This window comes from Dryobates pubescens, chromosome 20 (genome assembly GCF_014839835.1).
Source record: "Dryobates pubescens isolate bDryPub1 chromosome 20, bDryPub1.pri, whole genome shotgun sequence".
Classification (NCBI taxonomy): domain Eukaryota; kingdom Metazoa; phylum Chordata; class Aves; order Piciformes; family Picidae; genus Dryobates; species Dryobates pubescens.
Window position 1 is genome coordinate 11,426,743 of NC_071631.1, and position 26,277 is coordinate 11,453,019.

Sequence of the window (26,277 nt, forward strand, 5' to 3'; positions counted from 1 at the left end):
AAACAAACATCTTATTCATTGCAAGCTTAATGGTGAGGTTCCAAGCACAATCTCCCACATAAAAACACTCTAAAGTGTTATTTAGATTAGTATTTCATGGTCAGGCATCCCCCCTGATCATTTTTAACTGTTTAACTTGGTGCCAAGAGATTTCACCTGTGTTTGGGTTATCAAGGCTGAGATGGGGCGTTTTGCTTTTGTTTAAAATTGTAATGATAGCTTCTCAAAATGCTGGAGAGTGGTGGATATTTTTGACCCGAGTGTGTTTTTATCTGAAGTTAAAATATTTTTGACCTAAGTGTCTTCATTTTTCACCCCTTGAAGTGCATTTAGGTAATAAACACTCTTTAGTTCAGGTGTTCAAGAGTTCAGCAGCTAAATGAGCTGAAGAGAATTCTCATGGGGAATTTTCATGTTCTCTCTGGGAAATCCAGCCAGAACATTTTGTGTGTTGAAAGTGTGGTGTAAAGACTGTGACTTTGTGTGAGAGATGGGGAGGTACAGCATGGGTAAGGAACAGAGTAAAAAGCAGGGATTGGCTGTGAGTTGGGAGTGGGACTTGGAAAGGAAGCTACTTAAGGGAAGTAAGTATTGTCTGTGAAAAACTTTGTGAGTGGCTGTCAAAAGCCCAAGCAATGGGGCCTTGAGCTATTTAGGCTGAGAAATGTCATTTAGTCCCATGGCTTGGGAGCACTCCTTCTGCAGGAAGGATCAACTGATAGGGTGTTATGGGCTGAAAGGTCTATGGAGTATGAGTTGACCCTCCAGGAGCCAGTGTTTCTCATTACTTTACTTGTGACCACTCAGCCTTTCTGCGGTAGGAAGCAGGAGGGCAGAAGTTGCTTCTGCTTTGAGTTTACAGCCCTATTGTATCTATTTGGCATATTGCTTCTGGCTCAGTTAATCTTCCAGCTGGTGGTCATCTCTTCAGAACAACTACAAATATCTTCAGTCCTATCATGAGACACAATCACTCTGTGTGCACCTTAGACTCTGCCTGGTGTCATGCTCAAGACTTCAGAGACCTTCAGCTGGGCACACGAAGAGAGACAACGAGCTTAACACTCAGCTTGCTTTGTCTCTGCACCTTTTCTCAGCTAAGAGTTCCTGCCACTGCACATAAGTCCTAGATTTTCTTGTGGCCTTGTTGCTTCTTTTCTGTTTCTCCTAGCTTCTTTTTGATCACTCTGCTACTTCTCCACTTCAATGGAGAAAACACGAAAATATTTGCAAAGAGGTGCTTGAACCACGGTGTTGCTCAGACAGACCAATGTTCCAGGCATTTCTTAGCTGTACTTTAAGCAGCCCATTTCTACTCAGGCATTCACAATCCATTTTTAGTATGCTGGTTTAGTTACAAAGATGCAGTCTTTGTGAAAGGCTTTGTTCCTCTCCTCTTTGTCTATAGTCTGAGATAATTGAAATACAGTCTGCTCTTGCATGGAGGCCAACTGGGCACGGTAGCAGCAGCTCTAAATTTTTCATGTCTTCAGCAACAAGCTGCATAAATTTCATTTAATAAATTAATCTAGGATGCATAAATGCTTCCTTTGAACCATCCTAAAACACAGATGAATGCCATTTGCACAGAGTATCTGAGGAATAGTTTCTTCAATCAACAACATCAACTTTTCATTTTCTGATGTTAGCTAAAACTCACAAATGGGAAAAGGATACAAATTTAACCTCCAAGTAAAGAGTGGGTGGAAATCTTGCTGTACCATTGCTATTTACAGAATTGTTAACCAGATGGATGGGTATTTACACTGGCTCCTGCAGGCATCTAACTCATGTGTGATTCAGAGTTAAAAGCCTTAGCTCCCTGTATAGTCAACAGAATCAACTTTGTGGGGAGGAGGGCGAGGGGAGACGGTTCCAGGAACATAAAGTGGTGCCTGCAGTAAATAGCAAGTCAGGCTGCGAGTGCCTGTGAAGTCTCTTCTCAGTGTTCAAAGAAGGTCCTTGGATAAACTCTGAATCCCAAAACAAAGCCTATGTACAATAAATTCTGTATCTGAGCCTGCCACAAACTGTTATTTGCAGTGACTCGAGGTTTATTAATTTGAAAGGAATACCTCTGTTTGCAGACTGTGTTGGCAGGAGGGCTGAGGAGGGGAGTGGGACCTCCTGACCTTCATCATGGTGCTAAGTGTGATTTAATCACAGGGATGCAACTTCATTTCCAGCATGCTGGTGATTTAAAACCAAATTTACTCATGGCAGGAGGACTGGGAAGATAAGAGGATTGAGGTGAGGTTTGTGCTGCCTGGTGACAGAACATTGGAACAGGCTGCCCAGAGAGGTTAGGTTGTGAAGTCTCCTTCTCTGGAGGTGTTCAAGACCCACTTGGGTGTGTTCCTGTGTGGGACCACTCAGATGTGTTGTTGTAAGGGGAGGATAACTCAAACTGCAGTTTGGTTAATAGACCAGCTTGTCTCTTTCAGGAGATTGCTTACAATTCTTAGTTTGCAGTGGACATGCAGTTATTAGTGGTTGATTATAAGGGGAAGGATAACAGGAAACACAATGCCAGTTGTGTCATACCAATTAAATTATTGAAGCCTGCATATACATACATGCAGCCATGCATATACATTAGCCTAGATGTATTGTATGCATATACATTACCCTATTATTGCTGCAGTAGTAATCTCTGTTTCTGCACTGATGTATTTTTCACTGTGCCATTTGCCCTCGGCTCATTGCAGCCCTTGTATCCTGGGAGTGTTTTGTGTTCCAAATTATAGCAAAATCTCAAAAAAAAAAAAAAAAAAAGAAAAGAAAAAGTGTACTTCTGAAATCCATTTAAGTTATCCGCTGCAAAGTAGTTCTGCTACGTTCCCTTGCCTTGCAGTGAAGATTCCTCTTTTCTGCCCAAAGTTATGCTAAGCCAGAGCCCAGCATGATTAATACTCGATCCTGCAGCCTGTTCTATCAGATTACTTTTAGAAGCAGAGTATGTGCAGAGATGGGTAATCCCCATATCCTCCTGAAACACGCACGGTTATTTATAGGCTTAGGAGATGGAAAATGCTCCATTTTGCCTGAGTTGTAATTTGGGGATAGACGATGTGTTGTATCCTGAGCTGGGCAGAGGCTAGGGCTGGCTTTGAGCAATGAAGACACCTGATTTACAAACACTCTTAAATGCTCAGAAGATAGAACTACTGAAAAATAGACGTGCTCCATGCGTGCTGCATGAGTGAGTTTAGTGCAGGTCTTTGCCCCAGCGTGTGTAATTTACTGGTGGCTTCTCCAGCCCTCAGAAGTCTGAGGTATGCCAAAACAGTGCTAAAAAAAATCATCCAGCTATGCAAAACCATATTTTATGTAGGTGTTAGTTACAATATTTCAGGAATTGTGGACATAAATTTACATGAATTTTCATACTTTGGTGTCAAATATTTATTGTAGCAGCTAGATTTTTTCAAAGAGGTAGTGAGCTAACTAATTTCCTTTCTCTCCTTTGGGGACTATAAAAAGAATTTCAAAGGCATACTTGTTCTTGAGAACAAGCTGAAATTGTTCTAAAATTGAAAAGCCTAAACTTAGTGTGTGATGTAAAAGCAAAAAGGAGGTAGTAGAAGGTCTTGTCTATACTAGGGACTTTGAAAAGGTATTTGCTAGTGTTGATCATGTTACAAGTGTTGGACTTCTGAAAATATCTTCTGCAATCAGCAGCCTGTTTACATGGGTCTTTGTTCTTCTGGTGTACAAACTGAACCAGCACTAACAGCAGCATGATGTCACTTGAGGTCTATGTTACGTTCTCTCATGTTTCAGCAGGTTGTTCTAAAAGCACTTCCACATTTGGGTGTAGTTCGCTCTGCCTGAGACCAGCAGTAGCTTGGTTGTTGGTGTTCTGCATGGTATGAGAAGAAGCCAGGCTACTAGGTCTGTTTGGCAGTTTGGGTCTGTTTATATGAATGACCAGCAAAAGACTGTCAAGAGTTCTTGGACTGATCTTTTTTTAGCATTTTGTTCATAATATTGTTCTGTTTTCAAAAATCTTCTCTCTGCATAAGTAAGGAAATGTTGCTAAATTTCAGTTCAAGGCAGACATTTCAAGAGAAATGGTATAATCTTAGTGATGGTTTAGTAAATTAGCCATTAGCTGTTGCTTTGAATGTGATTCAAGTATAATAGTGCAGAAAGAATTAAAAAACTTAAGAATTCAGGTAAAGGAAAATCCTGATTCTAAAATACTTGCATTAGTTTGCAATAGTTTTTTCACTAAGGGCAGCCATGGGGTCAGGCAGTCCTGCTTGGTTTAGTTTCCAGGCCATGGTGGGAGACAGGAACAGATGCACAGAGAAGAGAATAAGAGGTTTTCATCTTTGGGAGGGCAAAATGAGGAAACATCTAAGCCACAATGAATGCGATCTGATTATGGTAATGGGGCACACACTATTATTTAATGAATGTTTCTTTTCAGCCTCGCCCCTAATTCCCTTTGTGGGTATCGTGTTCCTTGTCTGCCTGAAATGTATAGCACCTAGAAGGGTCTGGCTGCTGGGCACTTGCAGGCTGGATTTGAGGGGAAATTTTAATGCAATCTGATGAAGTGCTGAGCATCTAAGGGCAGATGCAGAAAGATCTGAACACAATACAGTTTTTAAAGGAAGTGGTTTTGTTATATCATTCGTAAAAGCTTTCTCTACCTCAAAGAGGAGGCAGAATCCATACTGACGTATGAAGAATTAATTTAGTTTTGATGCAGCTTCCTGTGATGCACTCCTGTTGTTGCTAAAATGTGGCATGGCAGGGTGGGGTTTTTTCCCCTTTTGTTGGCACACGTTAATTTATTTTTCCTTTCAAAAAACCCAACAACAATACAAGAATGAGAAAGGGAGGAGTGGGAGAGAAACCATGGTGCTTGGCAGCAGTTCTGAGGAGAAGAGGAGGTTCAATGAGCGTTCATCAGTGCACTCACAGAGCTGCTCAGTCACTGCATGTGATTTGCACAGGAAAGCATGGATTGTTGGTTACAAACCTGGGGTACTTGTTAATATTCCTTAGGGAAGATGATCTTTCAATGCCTTTGAATTTGAGGGAAGATAATGGTCTCATCCCCATCCTTTCTGTCTTCTCTTGTCTGCCCACCTCTGCTTCCTGCCAGAAATCTCTGAAAAGCAAAACAAAACCATCATGGGGAACACTTCTCTTTAACTGCTGTGTGTTTGTTTTTTGCTTCAACAAATTTGCCTTTAAAAAACCCCTCCCCTTGCACTGCCATCCTTTCTTTTCCCATGCAGCAAGCTGGAAGCGTTCAGGACTTGATGCCTTTTAGCTCTTTCCACCTCTGACATTCAAAATCATAGTGTGTCGAATATAGATGCTGTAAGGGAAGAGGTTACTGAATAAAACAGAAATTACTGTGGTTGGGTAAAGTGGTGGCATACGTGTGTAGCATTCAACTGGTTGAAGCAGCAGGATCCATCCCTTGTCCACTTCGGCACATGTTCTCTGCCTGCTGCTGTTCCTTTTCTTCAGGTAAAACAGTGAAAACCAAATAACTGAAGTTCTCCATGAGGAAATGTCTTACTCAAGACACAAGCAGCTGAAAATTCAATTGTCATGGAAAGGAAGAATTTCAAGAAAAAGACCCTCTTGTTGACGTCTTACTGATCAGATCTGACTGGTTAAAAACCATTAAACATTTCCCCTCATAACTCAAGCCAACCCTCTACAGTTAAGGAGCAAGAATTCCTTCAATTTAGGCACCTAAGGACACCACTAGCATCTGAAAAGGAACCAGTTTTGTCATCAAACCTTGGGCAAAAACCTGATTCAAGGAACTTCATGTAAGGATCCCAGGCCCAGCACAGATAATATGTTGCCTCCTGGGGGGTTAACTCCTTCAGGGACCTCAGATGCCTGTTAATGAGCTCTTTAGTGTTGTTAAATAATGTAGATATCTTCAACTGTGGAATACTGCATCTGTTCTACTTGCTCCCTTCTTGGGAGGATAGAATAGAACAGAATTAACCAGGTTGGAAAAGACCTTCGAGATCATCAAGTCCGACCAAATGCTCCTGGCCACAGCACCATGACATTATTTTCCTTGTAAACCCGGAACATGCCAATCCCTGCTTGAAGAAAATGGGTGAAAATGCTTTTCTGTTTCACTTGGGTTCCAATTTTCAGCCCAAAAGCTGCACCAACAGGCAATATTCTTGCAGAATTGAATGCTACAGCTTTAAGATAAGGTGCCGGGGCGCTCTCGGCGCACACACAGCCGGCTCCTCCCGGTCGCGCTTCTCCTTTTCTTTTTTTTCTCACGCTGAACATAACCCACCATCTTCATGATAACAGCATTGATTGCTTGCTTCTTTTTTTTTTTTTTTTTTTTCCTTCTTCTTTTTCCTTCTTCCCCCCCTCTCTGAAATCCACCAAAACTGAAGAAAAATCCAAGTGACTGTTCTTAGCAGCTGTGTGGCCCGGAGTTCAGTGGGGAAGCGGCTTCCTGCCGTCCCTATTCATCACCTGCTTCAAAGGCAGCCTGGCTGCTCCAGTGTGCAGGCCAGGTAGGGTGCCATTGTGCGCCGGCGGGGAGGATTAGTATCAAAGCTGCGGCAACCAGGCCCTTGGTCTCGGGCTGCCATTCAGTCTAGCGGGGAGAGGCTAAGAGTGGCCAAGGTCACAGCATCCAGTGTGGTGCGGACTGGGAAAGGATCCTGAGAATAGAGGGCTTCTTATGAAATCATGGTGCAAGCTTGCGGCACAGCAGGTGCCCTTCTGGAACACATACATCTGTTTATGTTGGGATAGCGTAGCTGACAACAGGATAATGGAGCTTTGTGGGATTTTTTTTATAATTTTCTCTTCTTTTTTTATTAAAAAAGGGCAAAAAAAGACAACTGTATATACGGCAGCGATGAGGAATATCGAAGGAAGAGCTTTCGCTTTGGAAATCATAAAGAAATCCTTAAAAGATTGAATTGCTGGGATTTGGGGGGGTTGTGTGTGTGTATATTTAAGCAATGGGGAGAGCAGGCTGCCTGTTAACCATTTCAGCTCCTCAGCCCTGCCGATGAGCCGCAGCAGGGTATGGGGGGGGACCGGACCCAAGACCGAATGCGACAATGCAAATGTTTTTTTTTGTTGTTGTTGTTGTGGCTGTTTCCGTTGGCTCTCGACATTTGTACCAAGAAATTGGTTAAGGATGCGCCGGATTTGCTGGGTTGTCTCCATTGTTGGAATTGTCTGGAGGAATTCTGTCACGCTAATGGTGGCTTTTTAAAAGGTGAGGTAATGGTGACGTAGAAATAAAATTGCCAACTTGATGAAATTAAGGGGAAAATTAAGCTGTAGACGAGTTGTCATGACGACAAGGATGTTCTATTGATGAACTGTACTCCTCACTGTCCAATCAGATAGTGGAGCTGAAGCTGGAGCATGAACAGGAGAAGACGCACCTATTCCAGCAGCACAACGCAGAGAAGGACAGCCTGGTCCGAGACCACGAACGGGAAATGGAGAAACGGGAGAAGCAGCTTCGCGCTGCCATGGCAGAGCACGAGACTCAAACTCAAGAATGCAGGAAACGAGACGCGCAGGTAACGATCAATAACCTTTGAGAGGAGAACGCTGATTAGAAAATGCTAATAATGGCTCTTTCCTGTTTGCCAGCATTGTTGGTGGTGCACTGCCTGAGCATTTGCGAAACTGGCACCCAAACCTGATTTCGTTTTGTTGGGGTTTTTTCTTTTTTTTTTTTTCCCCCCCATTTTTCTTTCTTTTTTATTTTTTTTCCCGCTTTCCCCCCTCCCTGCCCACTGCTGAATAGGGCTTTAACTGCAAAAACCACAGGTAGCCAGATTAAAAATCCCATGGTGCGCTATAACTCGGCCTATTTATAATCTTGTCTCATTTTCTTTCATGATGGATTTGTTTAGGGGGGAAAAAAAGGTATCTGTCCTTCTCCCCCCCTCAAGCCCTCACACTCACCCCTCCTTTTCTCCTTCCTGGGCAAATCCATATGAATGATATCTGCTTCATTCGTATGGGGTTTTGTTGTTTTAAATCTCTGCAGGTAACTCACAAATGGCTTTATTTAATTTTGTTCATCTCTTTTTGTTTCGATTTTGCATTCTAGATTTGCATTGTGTGTCTGCCCACAGATGTGGGGTGTTTGATAAGATGATGTGGTTTGGTGTTGCTTACCGTGATATTTATTTTCCTACACACACACATGTACCCCTCCCATCCTCCATCTCTGTGGTCACCGTTGGAAGCCATTTGGCAGAATAACCCCCAGCTGGGGTAGCATTTGACTCTTCAAACTTCTGGATGAAATGCACACTGTCAGCATGGAAAATGATCTTTATGAGTTTTCAGTTCAAAAACCATCTTACTGCATTTTCTTTTTTGCAATCTATTTTGTGAGGCTGGCAGGGTATATTTTTCTAAGAGCCTCTATTTAAAAGGCCTGCAATAGCAGTAGTAACCAAATTAAGGTGATTTTGTACTTTAAAGCGTATTCAGAGAGGAATCTTATTAATCAGCATTAGAATTACTTATCATGCATGGTTTATTTTATCCCAAAACTGGCCATTTTGGTAAAGCATCTCTAACGCCATATGTTTTCCGCGCCCCACCGCCTTCCCTAGGAGATGTAAGAGTCTGACATTGAGGCATTTTCACTTGACTTCCCTGTAGACTAGTGGGCTGTGTCTTTTCCTGACAACCCTGATGTAACTAAGGTGAAACTGAACACTTAATTTTGCATATTTTTTTGAAATTTTTTTTAACCTTGGGGTGACTCAGATTCTGTTGAAATCTGCCTCAAGTAAGGCAGTTGGAAAACAAATGGCTTGCTGGGGGAGGATGAGGGATGTGTTGCAGAGCCAGGACTTATTTCTCCCTTTCCACCATTATGGTTTTTCCAAAGAAAATGAGAAACACTTCGTGAGAGCACTTAGGAGAAGGAGATTCAGGTGGCTTCTGAAAAATTAAACCTTACTCCTTATTCTCTACTTTATTGTAAGAATGGACAAAGACTTAAATTGTTAAAGGGATTTGGTTTGGTTTGTTTTTGCCTTTCTTTGGCCCAAGATAGAGTCATCTTAACTACATAGCTCGTTGGAAGTGCCCTTTTGAAGTCATGTCATCCTCTCACCTTCATTCTTGGTGTTGTGTTTGAGTACAAAGACAAAGCTGTGGCACTCAGGTTGAGAAATCAGGTTTACAATTGTGTAGAATTATCCTGTCTACACGCCAGCGTTCATTATAGTTACTGCATTGCTCTGTGTAACACTAGATACAAAGGTAAGGAGACTACCTTAAGCAGATTCACAGGATCTGGGAGGTGCCTTGTAAGTACATCTCTCTATTTCCTTCTGTTGGGGGTCATTTCTGGCAAGAATTGGAGCCCAAACTTCGCTTCTGCTTTCTCTTTGCAATGGGCTATATCATACTACTACAGGTGCTATGTGGGAAACTGGAAATTATCACAGTTCTTAGGCAAATCTGAGCAGCAAACACTTTGGCCTTATTACAGGGCTTGTCTTTGTGGTTTGATTATCCCTGTACAGTGGTTTGAACATTGCTGCCCTGAGAATGACATGTAAATCAGGGGAGAAAATGCTGTTGCCTTTGACTGGAAGAGCTGTTGTTTATTTGAATTGCAGTAAGAATCTGTCAGCTCTCAAGGACACGTTGTTTTCCACTTTGGAAAATAAATAATCCTTCATTCCTTCCTCTTTGTGTTAGGGTTCACTTTTGTCTTTGCAGTGAGCTCAACAGACACCCCTGGTGTTTCTTACAGAATTAGGGCACAGGTTTTGAATCCACTTTCTTAATCTTCACATACATTTACAAACGAGTTTGATTTGGACATCCAACATGACTAGTGGCCAATGTCCTTTAGGAAACGTTTGCCAATCTCTTAACAAAGATCTGAAGGGATTTAATGAGTTCATGTCCACATAGCTCTTTAAAAAACTGTTTAATTTCAACCCTGGTTGAGGGCAGTAATTTTTAGGGCTGCTTTATACCAGAGCGAAGATGCGCTGAAAGAGAAGAGGCCATTTTGCATCGCTAAATGAAGAGTAGATCTGCTGAGTGTTTTGAAACACTTAAATAATAATGTGTTAATCACTTATGAGGAGCTTGGGTGGAAGGATCTATCTATTCAATGTTGGGTCAAGGATGTGAAAGCACCGCTGTTCACTGCCAGTCCCTATATTCGCTTTTATTTGCTCTTAAATCCTTTTCCATACGGAAGCGTAGTGGATGTTTAAAATACGTATTCCTTACTCTATCTCTAAAGACAGGTCTGACAATTTATTATATTCTTACTGAAAAGATGAATTTTATTTTCTTTCCTTGAGTGCCAAAGGTCTCTACTTTTGTGTAGGTCTTCAGCTACTCTGAAAGGTAGTATACGAAACAATCAGATTTTATTCAAATATGAACACATTTAGTGATGCTTAAATCAGAATTCACGTATAAAAATTCAGATTTCCCTGCTTGCCAGATTGTAATTCAATACAAAATAATGTTGCTGCTTCTTTGGAATACAAGTTTAATTTCAGGAAAGGAACTTGGTTTAAGTGCATCACCTTTTGTATTGTTCATGAATTTCTGGCTAACAATGGCATTCCACTTTAACTCTTGGGTCTATCCACTTCTAGGAGGCTAGCTTTGATTTTTTTTTTTTCACCTAGGGTTGTAATGCTTGGGGAGGAGTAAATTGACATGTAGGTCAATAAAAGTCAAAGCAGTACAATGGCTTTTATGCCATGCTGTGTTCTGGTAGTCTTTTAAATCCTATAGGTTTTGTATGAGCTGCCATAATGTTGTTATTCTTTAAACAGTAGCTAATAACACAGGATTTCTTCTGAAAGGCTTCTTTGGAATCTCTCCTTCTGTTTGATTTAGATTTTTTTTAGAAGCCTCTCTTAAGTTTGGTTGGTCATTCATTCCCCACCTGCCTAAATAATTTTAGTTTATACAGTAGCTGACAGAGCAGGAAACTCCTTGGATGGTAGAGAACATCTTTTTGTTTCAATCAAACCAGCCTTGCTACTTGAGGCACTGATTTGCTGATGCAAGACTTCCAATTACAGCAAAGTAAGCATCCAGTTTGCTTCTGTGAAATAAGATAGCAAAGTTAGGACATTTTGACTGTGGTGCCAGTTATGCCCTTTTATTTTCCCTTCATCCTGTGAATGTCGTTCTCTCCCCAGCATCTGACACGTGCCCTCAATGTGCTCAAAGATTTCTCCCTTCCAGCTGCTGTGCAGAGTTGGATCATTTTTGTGCTTGTTCTTTGACCACTGACCTCTGGGCAAGAAGAAGAAAAAACGTTGAACCCCTGTAACTTCAAATGCAGCACTTTGTACTAAAGTGAGAGGGGGAAAAAAGTTTCCAAGAGGAAACTGAATTCTCTTTCCAGGTTCTGTTATGAGATAATTGGCAAGTCCACTCTTTTAATCCGTTAGTAAATGGGTCAAGAGCCGCTGGAACGTCGCGGCACGTGTCACTGCTATTTGTCACTGATCCTGGGGTATTTCATTTTAACGCAGAAAGTTGATGCTCTCAAAAGTGAGGCTGCTTTAAGAGAAGATCTCTGAAGTTTGGGGGTGTCAATAAGGCTCTCAACAAATCATTATTGGTTGGGAAATGAAAACCCTTATGGGTTCTGAAATCCTGTGAACACACACAGTGAGAATGGAAGTTGTTAATAGCCTATTTTCCTGTGGCTGAAGGATCCATTTCCTTTTTCCTCTCTTGCTTTTGCACTTCCCGTAATCCCCTTGGCCTTTACCATCCCAGTTTGCTTTACCTTCTCAGAAATCAGTGTCTCTTTCCCTGGTGCCCAGTGTATAGAGCATCCTTTCCTTGCTCTTCTGGTGTCTCCTCTTTGAAAATTTGCTGCTTTGCACTTGTAAACAGTGATCTTTCTGCAACTGTTGCTTTGCACCTGCTTTTCTCTGAATTAATTCCCAGCTGCTTGAGCCTCTTCGGTTAACAATAAAACAAAAACAAAACCCCAAACATTAATGATCATTATTTTCACTGCAGCAATGATCATTATTTTTGTTCCAGCACATCCTTAGTCTGTGTTTATAGCTCTGTATAGACAATTACTGTATCAACACAAAGTGGGGGGAACAGAGAAGGTTTCTCTTGTCTCCATGTGTGTATTGGTGCTGAAATGGTGCTGTGCTGATGTTTGTCAGTTGTTGCCACGTGGGAAAAAACCAGGAAAATGTAGTAGAAATATTATGTACTTGTTTAATAATACCTAAATATCCCAAGACATGCACAATTTCTGCTCTGTAAGTACTACTGTAGCAGTAACTTTTTGGTTCCACATTAACACAGAGGGAACTGGGGAGCATTTGTTACACAGTTGGAGACCTGCTTAAACTTTGATCTGAAAGGCCCTATTGTTCCCTACAGATAAATCGCTGATCAGCTCTTCTGCTTCATGTAATTGTTCTAATATCTCCAAACACCAGTTTCCACAGGGTTGTTATTCTGGTATCAGTGGAAACGGTTTGCTGTGTTGTGTCTGGAAGGTAGAGATAGATGTAGCCCTGTGAACCACTCAGATGTTGTTGGTGCTACTGAAGTCCCTTCTGTATACAACTTAGAGTAAATAAATTCTATGACTCATTTATTTTCTTTGACTTCTTTTCTTAATGGAAGATGTCTTTGGCAGGAGAAGAAATGCATTGTTTGCTGTGCAGACTTTCTCTGCAGACAATCTAAATCATGGAGTCACAATCTAAATATTCGTTTGTTGTGTTTGACTCAGGGAGTAGCTGTTGGGCTGCCAGTCAAGACTTCTCTAGACAGGCAGCCATTCCCTTTTAGCCTTTCCTAAACAAAGGGTTTTGGCCATATTGCAGCATGTTTAGTTTAGCACCAATCAACCCCGGATAATGAATGGGATTGTTGATGTAAAATACATAAACTACCAAATATTTGTTGCAGCACTTGCATGAGTTCCCTTGGTTGATAGTCACAGTTGACTCACTTGGGATTGATCCCACTAATGGGAAGTATCAATTAAAATCAAGGATCTGATGATGAGTCCTACAGAGGTGTTGAAACTGGGCTGTGAACTAACAGTATAGCTGTGAAATTTAGAGTTTAGTGAAATGGTCAAATGTTCCTGGTCCCTGGGGAGATGCTCAAATCCTGTCCCATGCTGGGCTCTGTAGTCTCAAAACCAGTTCCAGCTGGACTTGAGGAAAGGCAGAGGAGCTGTGGGAAGAATTGGGACTGCAGCATAGACATAATCTCTGTGAACAGAGTTTAAGATGAGCCTTTGTTCTAACACTAAAGCACGTGTTTCAGGCTCAAGGTTCCTTCCATCCAGCACCCTTGTCAAGGTGGGGATCTAGGCATTCTGGGCACTAGATGAAGCCACCTTGTAATGTTTGTTGTTTTGCATTGAGCACTCAGCTTCTGGTCCTCACTTTTGAGCTGCTGCTTCTGTTTGAGATGCTTTTCAAAAGACTGTTCAACAAGCTATAAACATCTGCCACTTCCTCATTTAATGGAACCATCAAAGTGTTCTTCTGCTGTAGTGGGGGAATCATCTATGATCTCTTCCACATTTTTCCTTGACTCTCAGTTTTCACGATAGGGCTGAAATGAGAAGATGAGTGTAGGAGGTGTGACTTGATTTGCTGCTCTGTCCTTTTATACTTCAGGCTGTTCAGCATTTGAAACATTTACTAAAGCCATCTTTGGAAGCATAAAATAATGGTGCATAAATTATCATTTGCTGATTAAAAATGTTGAGTTAGCTTAGGAGAGGAGTGACATTCTGTACTGTCTACAGTGTATGTAAAAGAGGAAGCAGTTGCTATAGAAACTGGCTCATCATATCATGTGAACTCTGATTCTGAGATGGAGTTCTTTGCAGCAAAATGGACTTATGTAGTATGAAATTTAATATATATTATAATAATGTTGCCTTGTAATCAATATTTTGTACTGGAGATTTATTTTTGTTTTGTTTTAATATGAACTATTGGCAGCTGAAAAGGAGGAGTGTGTCACTGCTGGTGTGTAGGGGCAGGGTGTGTATCATAGGGTAGTAATTTGATTTTATATCAATACCCCTTTTTTTTTAGGAAAAAGTTAGTATTTCCTGCATGGATGTTAATAAATATGAAATAATTTCTTTGAGAACAAATGAGATCAGTGTTGATTATCAGCAGGATCTTGATGCCAGTTCTTAACACATACACTAGGTGTGGCTTTGCAAACAGGGTTTGTTTGTGATGGTTGCAGTGAATAATTAACACTGGCAGACAATAAGTCATAAAGGATCAGGAAACACAAACCCAGATGAGAGTAACTCCAGCATTTGAGGTGAAGAGGCAAAAATACTGTGTGACTCTGCAGATATGGTCAACTTACTATATGAATTGTTGATTTTTAAATGAAAGGAGCATGTGATTGCTGTGTGAAGTTCAGTGCATGCCAAAGCCAGGCTTTAGAGTGCTCATTGGTGTTACTTCCAAGTGCAAGAGTCTAACTCTGCTCTTGTGAATGTAGTTTCTATGATATTAGATTGCTCCAAATATTAGAGCTGAACTTTGCTGGTAATGTCTGCTGTGCAGAGAAAGGGGTGCTGACTCACAGCATTCTTTATTAATGTTTTTCAGTTCTTTTGAAAATGACTTTTTAATCTTATTTTATTTTATAGTTTGCTGGAGAGAGTTGTTGCATAGAAGGCAGTCTGCTTCTCTTAGCCCATAGAACAAGTACAGCAATTTGGAAAAAAGCAGCGATGTCTACTTCAAACATCCCACTGGGACATCCTCTAATGGGAGATCAGAATTCATAGTCAAGGGTTTTCACAGCATCGTAGAATAGTTTGGGTAGGAAAGACCTCTGGAGGTCATCGTGTCCAACCTCCTACTCAAAGCAGGTCTAACTTCAAAGTGACATCATGTTGCTCAAGGCCAAGTCCAACTGAGTTTTGAAAAATCTGCGATGATGGAGATTTCACAACCTCCCTGCACAGCCTACTCTGGTGCTTCTGCTTCACTAATCCAGTGGGATTTTGTGGGTTTTTTTCCTTTTATATCCCATTGGAAAATCTGTTGTTACACTTTGGATCTGTAGCATCTTGTCCCTTCACTGATGCCTTCAAGAAGAGTCTGCCTCTGTCTTCTCTACAATTCTTAGCACTCAGCTGAAGGCAGCAAATAGAGTTCTCCTTAGTCTTTTGTTCTCTGGGCTAAATAAACCTAGTTTGGTGAACTTCCTCCAGCTTCCAGTTTGAGATCCTCCTGAACGGCAACCCTGGTTTCCATCATACTGACCACTTGCCATCCACAGTATTGCAGAGGATGCACTGTGTCCCACTATCCAGGCCTTTGGTGAAGAAGGTGAGCTGTATCAGCCCCATGTGAACTTTGATAAATGCCATTTGTCACTGGTTACCCATTGGCTCTTCCTCTTCAAACCTTGTGGCCCTGTGAGTTCTCCACTCACGTTGTAGTGCACTCATCCAGACTTTGTCTCTTCAGGTTTGTCCAGATGCTATAAAAGTCTCTATCAAAAGCCTTGCTGAAGTCAAGATCAAAAGGTGCTGACAGTTCACTGTAACATAGGGTAGAAGGCAATCAGTTTGGTCAAGTATGATTTGCCCTTAGTGTATCCAGATTGGCTGTTCCCAGTGACCCTTTTGTTCTTCATGTGCTGGGAAATTACTTTCATGGTGTTTTACTCCAGAATTTTTCCAGGGGTAAAGGTTAGGATATCCTGTCTGTGACTACGAGCCAAGGTGCTATGTCTGGCAAGCTAAGTGGTTAATTTTTCTGGAGTGTACTTCATTCTCTTGTCCCTTTTCTAGGGAAAGTTTATCCTAAATCAATTTAGTTTCTCTTCCTTAGGTCAGCAGATGTTAATTCCATTCACTCACTGCCACCATAAATCAAATTTTGAACAGTAGTCTATCTGTTAAATGATTTATCTGATAGGAGAGATTTTATGATCCATTCAGCTCCTCAATTCAAAGGTATTATAAATACCAAATGAAAGAATGAAACATTAGAGGAGGAATTATGACAATCTCTAGTTTGGAATGTTAACACCACTTCTTTTGGCAGCATTACTGCTCTTAAAACAATAAGATCCATATGGATGCTAATTTTCCCAATTTTTGAGGAATAAATACAACCTCTTTATGGTTGAAGTAATGATATTACTCAATACCACTGCAGGATCCAGTAGACGGTTTCATGATGAGGTAATAAATAGCAATTTTGGAGAGCTGATTATTTGTATTTTTCTTTTATGTGGTTTGTGATGAGGGAAAAAGAAATCACAAAGCCAGTGCAAAGCCTTGTCCTCTCCTGTAGCTAACATAGTTTGGCTGAAGATATGTCAGTTGAGAAATATGAGACCATCCATAAAGCTCCACATGCACCCACATTAAAGTGGTGCAGAGAAACCTTCAAGTGGAAAACCAGTAACAAATTGCAGCTGAGATACTTATGTCATAACTGCACTGTCCTGGGTGCCCTGCCACCACTCTGCTTATTCCTCCCTGTATTGCTTTAGTCAGGAAACAAAACAGAAGAACTTCTCTGGTTTTCCTCTATTTCACAGACAAGCTATGAGGGGAAAGAAAACCCCAAACCCTCATGGTGGGTTGTCTATGAATCTGAAGAAGATGTTACTGGTGCAGATACCAGGTTGAGTGCTGCACAGTTAAACATCTCAGCAGCTGTTCACCCATTGGCCCAGCCCTGGTGCCTGTAGCAACTCTTCAAAGTCTCCTTTTCTGCCTCAGATGTTAGGAATTTGCTAACCCATTAGCTGGAGGGGTAGCCAAGTGCTCTGCACTCTTTCAGCATGGTTTCTCATGCTGGTGCCATGCTCCATGTGTGCTCCCGGCCCATGTTAGCTCCAGGATGCGCTTCCAGATCCATTCCTTTTGAGCTGCTCAGTCTCCTTTTCTACCAAAGTGCTGCCTCTTGGCACACCATGTGGGGTGTAGGCTGGGTTTTGTCTCCTGCCACTTCTGAGCAGTAACAGCTGCATGCCAGTAAAGGTCTTCTGTCCAAGGCATGATGGGACTTGCAAACCAAAGAAGTGGGACAACTCAGCACAGTCCAAGGAATTGTGTTTGACCTGGGTCATGGAGCCTGTTAGTCACTGGTTGTGTGCTGTGCTCAGTCCTGCTGTGACCCATCTTCTCCAGAGAGATACCTCAGAAGAGACCATTGCCAGAGCTGGGGACTCTGCATGTGGCAGGACCAGCTGCCAGGGCACACATGGTCCTTTGTACTGCTCCACATTTCCCATCTTGATTTGTTATCTCCTTGTCTTATGCCATGTTGTCTTTGCTTTCCCTCACACCCAGGTAACAGCAGGGATGTCTGGAGAAACTCCAGGCAGAGAAGGTGTCCTCAGCTGCAGGCTGTGGATGTGGGCTAGGTTTGTATGATCCAGCTTACAGAACTGTGCGTGCCTTTTGGCAAGTAGTTTCTTTTCTTCTTGGAAACCTTTGAGTTTGTTTGGTGGTTTTCAGTTGTTTGTTTGTTTTTTAAAGTAACACATTAGAAAGCAAGTGCATGGTTTTAAAATACAGTGAATATTTCCAGTATGAAGTCAACCAGCAGAGCTTTTTTGGTCCAGTCACCTTTGAAGAAGTGATTGTCATTTTCCCTTAACAAATCCTGTTCATTCATCTTGAAGGAGTGGCACAGCCTCTGACAGTGATGTAAGGACTTTAGCATGGATTTCGTGCAAAAAAAAAATATTTTTCCCAGTATGACTTTAAAGTAGACTTTTTTCCCCCCCAATTACTCTACATGTTGGCAGCAAATTAGCTTTGAGGGAGCATCATGCACATCATAGTTGGTTGTTGATTTACTGGGAGTCATTTTTGGATCTTTTACCTCAGACAGACCAATGACTGACGTTTATGTCTGTTGTTCCTGTAGATTTGAAAGACTTCCTTTTGACAGGGAGGGTGATGTGGAAAAAGAAAGAACCCAAAGGAACAAGGAATGATTGGCAAAGTGATGATATCATCAAGTGTTCAAAGGTTTGCAAATTGAAGCTTATTAGGCTGACATTTTGTCTTCTATTCAGCGCTAATTGGAATCATGCCTGGGTGCATGATGTGGAAGGTACTTAATACCTGAGTGTTTATCATGACAAAATGACAGGAATCGATGTCAGGGATGCTGTAGATTTCTGTTTAATGGAGAAAACAATATATTTCAAAGGGCAATTACATATCTCATAGTAATTTGTATTCATATGTGTGAAAGTCCTCCTGAAATAAGAGAACTTTACTTTTGGCCCCTAAACTATTGGCCTGGTGCTGAATATTCTGTTGTCAGGCTTTAAAGTTGTTCTTCAGAGTTCGCAAAAACAACATTGATGTAGTTTAATAATAATTTTTAAAAAGACAAAAACCTCTGACACAGTGGTTTTTACTTGAAACAGATCTGAAAATCCCACAAAGAGTGAACTCTCTCTTTCCACAATTCTTCTAAAGTTGTCTCTGACAGCTTGAATTCTTTTGTAGTCTGTGCTTTCTGCTGTATTGGCATCTGTGAAATGGATTTAGAAAAGAGAAACAGCAAGGAAAGTGGTTCTGGAAAGGCAGCCACTGCAAACACAGAGTACATTGGGCTGTTTAGAAATAGTTGCATGATCTGCTGCTGTAGTTGCTGTCATGAGAGATTTCTAAGCTTGAGCTTCCTGCCACTTCCAGGAGACGTGTGCTGCCTAGGATAGACACATAGAATCACAGAGTGGTTTGGGTTGGAAGGGACCTCGAAAAGTCATCCAGTCCAACCCCGCTGCAGTCAGCAGGGACATCCTGCACCAGATCAGGAGGCTCAGAGCCTTTTCTAGCCTGACGTTGAAGATCCCCAAGGATGGGGCCTCAACTACTTTCCTGGGCAACCTGCTATAGTGTTCTACCACCCTCATGCTAAAGAACTTCTTCCTAACATCCAAACTAAATCTCCTCTTCTCTAATTTCAAACCATTGCCCCTCATCCTATCACTGCAGGCCTTTGCAACCCATCCCTCTGTGGCCTTCTTGTAGGCCCCTTCAGGTCCTGGCAGGCCGCTATTAAGTCTCCCTGGAGCCTTCTCTTCTCCGTGATGAACAGCCCCAGCTCACTCAGCCGGTCCTGATTGGAGAGGTGCTGCAGCTACCTGATCATCATCATGACATTGACAAGCAGTAGGTTAGGGGCTGGTGGTAATTATTTGTATTGCCGGAACCCGTTCAGGGGTATGGATTTCAAGCAACCGAACATTCAGGCTTATGAAATCGTGTAAATGTTCTGGGGAGGCCAGCAACTGATTTCACAAAGCTCTGCTGAGGTACCTCCCATCTCTTTGTATGGTAAGTTTTAGCTAAGTCCATTCCTTTTTATGATCCAATTAACAAGCTGAATCTAGGTTAGAAAAGCAGCAAGAACAGTACATTGATCAAGTTCCCTCCTAATGACTGCGTTTTCATGACTTCTCCAAGGTGTGATACAACACAAGGCAGCCCTGGCTTTTCCTGTCCCTCCTCAGGGCTGGGCTGCTTCCCTGTGCTCTACCTGTTCATCTGGGCAGGCACACTTTCACAAAAGACTGAGAGCTTACTCCTGGGAGCAAAAAAAATCTTGTGTTTTGGGCTACTACATTCTCCATTTGTGGTGAAAGTAGAAGAAATTTGCATATGTTAACAGAGAGAGGTAGGATACTGCAGGAGGATCTCCTCAGCCCAGGATGAGCTCTGCCTTTATCGCTGCTTTTCTTCTAAACATGGTGTTTCCTAGCAATGTGAGCAATACTGAGCAAACTGATTTTCCTCTCACAATACACTGGCAGCCATTGTTGGTATTGTTTAGGATCAACTGAGGAGTTTTTCTGAATGTTGTTTTGATTTGGCGACTGTTCATCAGTGAATTCTGAAAGCTGTGGTTGTTTAGGGCAGAAGGGTACAATGCATCGCTGGGTCACATGCTCACTCAATGCATGCACATTGTACTGGCAGTAGTAATAGCACCATTAAAGAACAAAAGGTACAACACATAGTAGCTCTGTATCTGGCCAATCCCTTCACACTACCATAAATATTTGAGCAAGCTGAATAGTTTTTGGACTCTGTAGCAAAGCTTTCCTGTTCTTATCTGGCACCGAAGGAATGTGGAATCAAGTATTCATTTAACAAAGTATAAAACTATGTAAGCTATGCAGTTATAATCATGTGTCATTAATCAGAAAATACTGCAGAAACTCTGACAAATTAAAAACACAAGGATGTGTCTGCAAGGGCTTTTTCAGTCATTAAAAAGCTGCTTCACCTCTCAGGCAAACTATTTAATGGCAACTTCTTGCTCAGTGTACTGACATCTTCAAAGGCTCTGACATCTGTCGGCCTTTGAACTACCATTAAAAAATATTATCCCATTTCCATTCTTTTATGCCCATTTTTTTAATTATAGCCCTTCTTTCAAGTTAGGAACATGGTTGGTTTAAATGATGCTGTCCTTTCGTTTTTCAGCCACCCAGCTGCGGTTTGAATAAATTGATGTGGAATCAAAGGCGGGACTTTAAAGGGAAAAGGTTTGATGGACTTGGACTCCGAACCAGATGAGGTTTTATGATGAAAAGGGTTTAATCCCAGCACAGGCATCGCTTCTATCAGTCGAGCAGTACAAAGCGATTCATATACAGAGGTTCACCAGAAATGATCTATTTTTTTTTTCCTCTCTTTCCCCCCTCCCATCCCACCCCCTTTTTTTTTTTTTTTTTCTTTTTTTTTAAACAGCACAGATCTCTTCAGGACTTGCAAATGTGGCATTAGCTAATATTCAGAGAGCTGATTTCCTTTCATCCACCAGAAGCTTATGATTATAGTACAGTTCTCGAATTGGAAATGAGAGCTGCAACACAGATTTAAAGCTCTGCTGTCTGATTTGTATTCAATATACATGTCACTGCGGGACAAGCTAGGCTAGGCCGAGCTGGTTCAGTAAAGGGAAAGAAACAGTTTCAGCATCTGAAATTCAGGGAGGGAGGTGGAAAAGATACCAATTAATTCTTACTTGCTCTACCTGAGTATTGTGTCAGGTGCTTGGGAGATCACTCTCATTTCCTAAAGCTGTGCAAACAAACCCTTTTGATAACATTGCTTTGGCATCTTCTGCATCAGGGGTTGAGAGAAAATTGGCAGCATTAATCAAGGATGGCTTCTCCTGGAGTCATTTATATGGAAGGCAATGTTTGTTTTTCTCTGCATGAGTTTCAAGGAGTTTTAGGAGAGACAGCTTTGCCATTCCTTTAGAGCAATAGCCCTCATTAATGTGCTAATTATGGATGCATATGGAGAAAACTGAAATCTTTGTCTCAACAAATTCATCAGATGCCATTTGTCAAAAACAGTACCTCATGGTGTTCAATAAATAACCTAACAGCTCCCTGATCTTTGGCCTTCACATTAGTGGAAATGTGGTACAGAATCATGGTTTCATGGTCAGATTGTTTCCTTCAAAACAGTGATGCTTTCCAGAAAAGTAAAAGCAGATTTCAACAGTCTGCAAATTATGTCCTCCGAAGGACTCTGTTTGATTGTTGTCCAGAGAGGAGACTGCTCCACTTGGTGCTCTGCCTCCAGCCAACAGTTTCTCCTTAAAGCTTTTCCCACAACCTCTGTTTCCCCCAGAGTATTCCATTTAGGAGTAATACATTGTCCCTGAACTCTACATACAATTTTGAGGTTGGGGAGTTTGTCTTCTTTTGGGGGGGAGGTGAGTAGTAAATATGAACATGGACCTGTGTAAATGGATATTTTTGATGGCTTCTTTTATTTTACTGGTATGTAATAGAATTGACATGTTTAGTTTGCATTGAGATTTAAACTATATATTAATATTTATTCACAGTACAATAGATTCCAAACAGTTGCATAAATAACTCTGAAGCAATTCCTGCCCCAGGATGTAGTAGCTATTTGTCATTCAGAAAACGAAGTGGCATCAACTGAATTCAAGGACAAACTGAGAAGGATGAAAAGGAGAGAGATCAATGTAAAGGTGCCAGAGGAAGATACTGAGCCAAAAATACCCTCGATTCCAAGAAAAGAAACGTTATGCACACAGGTTTCATTTATTTTGTACAGATCATCCCATGATTGATCTTGTCTTTCTGAACTGGCAGCTGTGGAGCATGATGTTTCCAAAAGGTCTCTGAACTCAGAGAAGCCAATGTCGAGATGATGGGAAGAGTGCAACCAGCACTTGAGGATGAAGGTGCGGAGAGCGGGACTGGAAATGGTGTCAGCTGAGTGTGAGTGCGCAAAGCGCAGAACAGGTACCATCAGCTGGTGTCTTGACTCCAACCTAACACGTTAGCTGGGGTGAAGAATTCCTTCTGCAGGATTTTCATCCTCAGATGGAAGTGACAAATGTAACTGTTTGGTATGATTGTCACTAAAGATAGTCAACTAGAATAGGGTCCTTCTAATAAGGAGTTGGTACCGATAAGGAGAGGGTCAAAAGCTGCACATGTGTGTAATTCCACACCTGATTTTTGTAAGCAGCGAATGTACAGAGAAGAAATTGCCACAACTCATTGGCTGCCATAAATGCTGCAGTTCTTGTTACTGCCATGCAGAAATGAGAGAGTTCTTTAAAGTTAGAAGCTGATTATTATTTAAGTCTCCACCTGTGACAGTTTTTATTTCTGAAGCTACTGGGTTTCAGGTCTTCTGCCCACGCATATTGCCATTTGTGAGACCAAGAACGAGGACATCATGCATGGTTGAAGACTGTCATATATAGCTGTCAATATAGCTGTCAATATAGCATCATGACATCCGTACTGAGAGTTTCCTGTGTATTAGGAGCAATGTAGTACACAGAGGGCACAGCATCTCAGTCATTGGCCCAGAGAATCACAGCATGTAGGTTCTTTAGTTGGCTTCTTGTGGTCATACTGGAGTTTTTAAAAAACGTTCTTTTCCACCTCGGTTAATGGTCTGGGCAGAGCTTGGGCAATAGCATGAACTTGGAGACTTCCTCACAGCTGCCTGTTGAGGAGATAATCCTGGCAGATGACCTGAAGATGATTTACCATCTAAAATTTCCCCCTGTACAAGTATTAACTTCAGAAGATGGAGATGAGAGACACCTTATTGCTGAACAGCTCATTCCTGAGGCTTTGTATCCACATCTGGTCTTGTGTTTGTCCTGTCAATTTTTGCCACTGATGCCAATTTCCATTGCAGTCACCATAAACCCTCACCTGTGTGGGGGTGTGTGTGTGAGAAACTTCTGTGTTTTGAGCAGTAATTGAAACAAATGCACCCAGAAGAGAAGTGTGTGATACTTTTCTGGGTGGGTTTTATTTGGGGGTGGGGTTGTTTCATTTTTTACCTCACAGTGAAGTCTTTTCATTAGCAGACAGGGCAAAGACATTCTTCCTAGACAATACAGCCTCTTCTGGAGACAAATCAGGAATTATAATATGTTTAATTTTGCTGTCTCATAGAGATGAATGTCTGTAATAATCCTTAAATCTCTCATATATCAGGTCTGCATTTAAATCAGAATTACATGTTGGTCAGGGAACGCTAATGCTTTCATGTTTAATATGTGGAAAATCTAAATGCAAATGTTTTTTAAAAGCTTTGATTTAGAGGATGCTGGACACAGAAATACCCTATCAGATTGACAAGTGGAACTTCTCAGGCAGCTAGAGAGATCTTTAGCCTCTGTTTCCATATGCTGTTGCAGGAAAATCCTGCCCTTGCTTAAATGTCAGTAGCTTTTCTTTACTTTCAGAACAAGCTTTGCTCTTGTGTTAGTTCAGAACTGAAGATCACAGAATCATGGAATGTTAGGGGTTGGAAGGGACCTCCAGAGATCACACTCCCAAAGCAGGATCACACAGAAATGCATCCAGGCAGGTTTTGAAAGTCTCCAGAGAAGGAGACTCCACAACCTCTCTGGGCAGCCTGCTCCAGGGCTCCAGCATCCTTGCCATAAAGAAGTATCTCCTAGTGTTGAGGTGGAACCTCCCATGTTCTCTTGTACCTATTGTTCCTTGTCCTGTCACTGGGCACCACCAAAAAGAGCCTGGCACCTACACCTCTCAGCCTTCTCTTTTCCAGACAAAACAGCCCCAGGCCTCTCAGTCTTTTCTCATAAGAGAGATATTCAAGTCCCTTCATCATCTTCATAGCTCTCCATTGGAATCTCTCCAGCAGATCCCTGTCTCTCTTGAACTGGTGAGCCCAGAACTGGACACAGTGTTCCAGGTGTGGTCTCACCAGCACAGATAGATAAGGAAGAGAACCTCCCTAGACCTGCGGGATGCACTTTTCTTAATGCACCCATACATCCAAGGGAATATCTTTCCTTTCCCATCCTGAAATACAGAAAATTAAGCTTCTATGTTTTTACACAACTCACTGATCTTTTTCAATGCAAATTCAGTAAATCAGGTACTCAGAGACTGTTCTGAATCTGTCTTCCAGGCAAAAGGGCCAAGATTTTTTCAGGTCTTAGGATTGTTAAATGGCAAATGTGTTTACATTTATCTCACTTCCAGGTGGGTCAGTAATCCTTTCACTCACCTGTGCACTGTACTGTTTAGCTATATGTATAGGCTTGAAGTTCTTCCATTTGACTAAAAATCATTTTCTTAGGAAGGCAGTGGCAATAACCAACCTATTTCAAGTTCTGCTTTCTAGCTGCTGTTAACTAAATTAGAATCAAGTGGACTTATGTAAATGAAGAAATCAAAATAAGCTCCGTTAATTTTAAGCTCTTTGTAGAGCTGTTCAAATGGATGTCTGATTTCCCCCCCCCCCCCCTTTTTTTTTTTAAGCCCACTAGTTTGTAGCTTGAGTGCCATTTACATTAACTGGGATTTAGGAGCTAACAGGCTTCTTTGAAAGTCCAGCTCTATTTGAGTGCACTCCTTCTGGGGAGAAAATGATCAAAATTTGTGTTTTGCTTTAGACCATGTCACAGCAGCTTTGCTCCCCCTTTCTCACATGGAGACACAGTGGGAGTTCTGCTTTGGGCATTTGGATACCTGTGCCCTGCATATTTCTTCTTAGCCTTCGGAAATCTCTGGCAAAGTCAGTGAAGACCTTGGGGGTTGGATTACTTAGGGAAATGTTGCCTAAGCACATTTCTCTAGAGGAGTGACATGGATAGACTTTTCATTTGATTGAAAATGGGGCTATGCAGAAGGAAACTTCTCTTTATTGTTCTTCATGAGTCAGCCCTTCCATCATGTTTCAGGAAATGCTTAAGCTGTAGAACAAGAGCAGCCAAGATAAAGCAAGAGCATTGCTGAGAAAGAAAGTCTAAAGGGTACTGGACTTCTCTGGAGATGTTAACTGCAGGTGATACAAATGAAGGTGGCCACAGTTTGAATATGAAGGAGAGTGATGTTTAGCCTCCAGCAACACTCTACAGGGTGGTGTTAAACCTCCTCCCACCCCTAACTAACACCCATGCAGATATAAACTGAGCACAGTTAGTAGGAAAATACTTTGATCAGATTCATAAATGTTAGAGGCATTTTTCAGAGCATACAGAGTGCTGAAACAGTCCAAGTAAAAATCTTACAAAGGAAGTCTGACATTTGGAAGCAGCTTAATGCTGTTAAAATTAATAGAATAAATATGTAAGTTAGCAGCTCAACACCTACTTTACAAGTCCTAGTGGGCACTTTGAAGAGAGATGTCAGAGGTACATTTGCAAAGGTGAGAAAAGCTGAGATTGTGTTGAGATGGAGTTGATGCACCTTTGTGTAAGCTCAGAATTCAGATTTTACCCTGCTGAACAGCAAACATTTTACTTTTAGCACTGTGGTTGCCATCTGCTCTGCTTCTGCATCAGTTTTGGCACTGAACATTCATCTGAGTCTAGTAAGCTGCCATTCCTCGTATGCTGGGCAGGTTACTGTGCACAGCTTTGCTTTGCATAACAGTTTTTCTACAAGAGAATACCTAAACAGCCTGATTTCTGATGTGAGCAGTTGATTAATGCATAGAGTAATAACTTCACCCTGCAATGTGGTCATGTGTAGGAGGATGGAGTCTCCTAGTTAAGCTGTACAGTAGCACAGCATTATAGCTAGAATTGTTTACCCTCAAGAATGAGAACAGGACTGGAGGAAGTGGATGCAAGCTGTGCCAGGGGAGGTTTAGGCTGGATGTTAGGAAATATTTCTTCACTGAAAGGGTTATCAAACATTGGAATGGTCTGCTCAGGGCAGTGGTGGAGTCACCATCCTTGGTGGTGTTTAAATGAT

The 26,277-nt window shown here is 41.6% G+C and overlaps 1 protein-coding gene across 1 annotated transcript in view; it reads left to right on the forward strand.

Annotated features, from left to right (window-relative positions):
- The window catches only part of CEP112 (centrosomal protein 112), a 162,430-nt gene that overhangs the window by 66,785 nt on the left and 69,368 nt on the right, over positions 1 to 26,277 (forward strand). Inside the window, exon 19 of the mRNA XM_009902668.2 lies at positions 7,377 to 7,559. Within this exon, the coding sequence (XP_009900970.2) occupies positions 7,377 to 7,559 (183 nt within the window). The remainder of the gene's footprint in view (positions 1 to 7,376; positions 7,560 to 26,277) is intronic.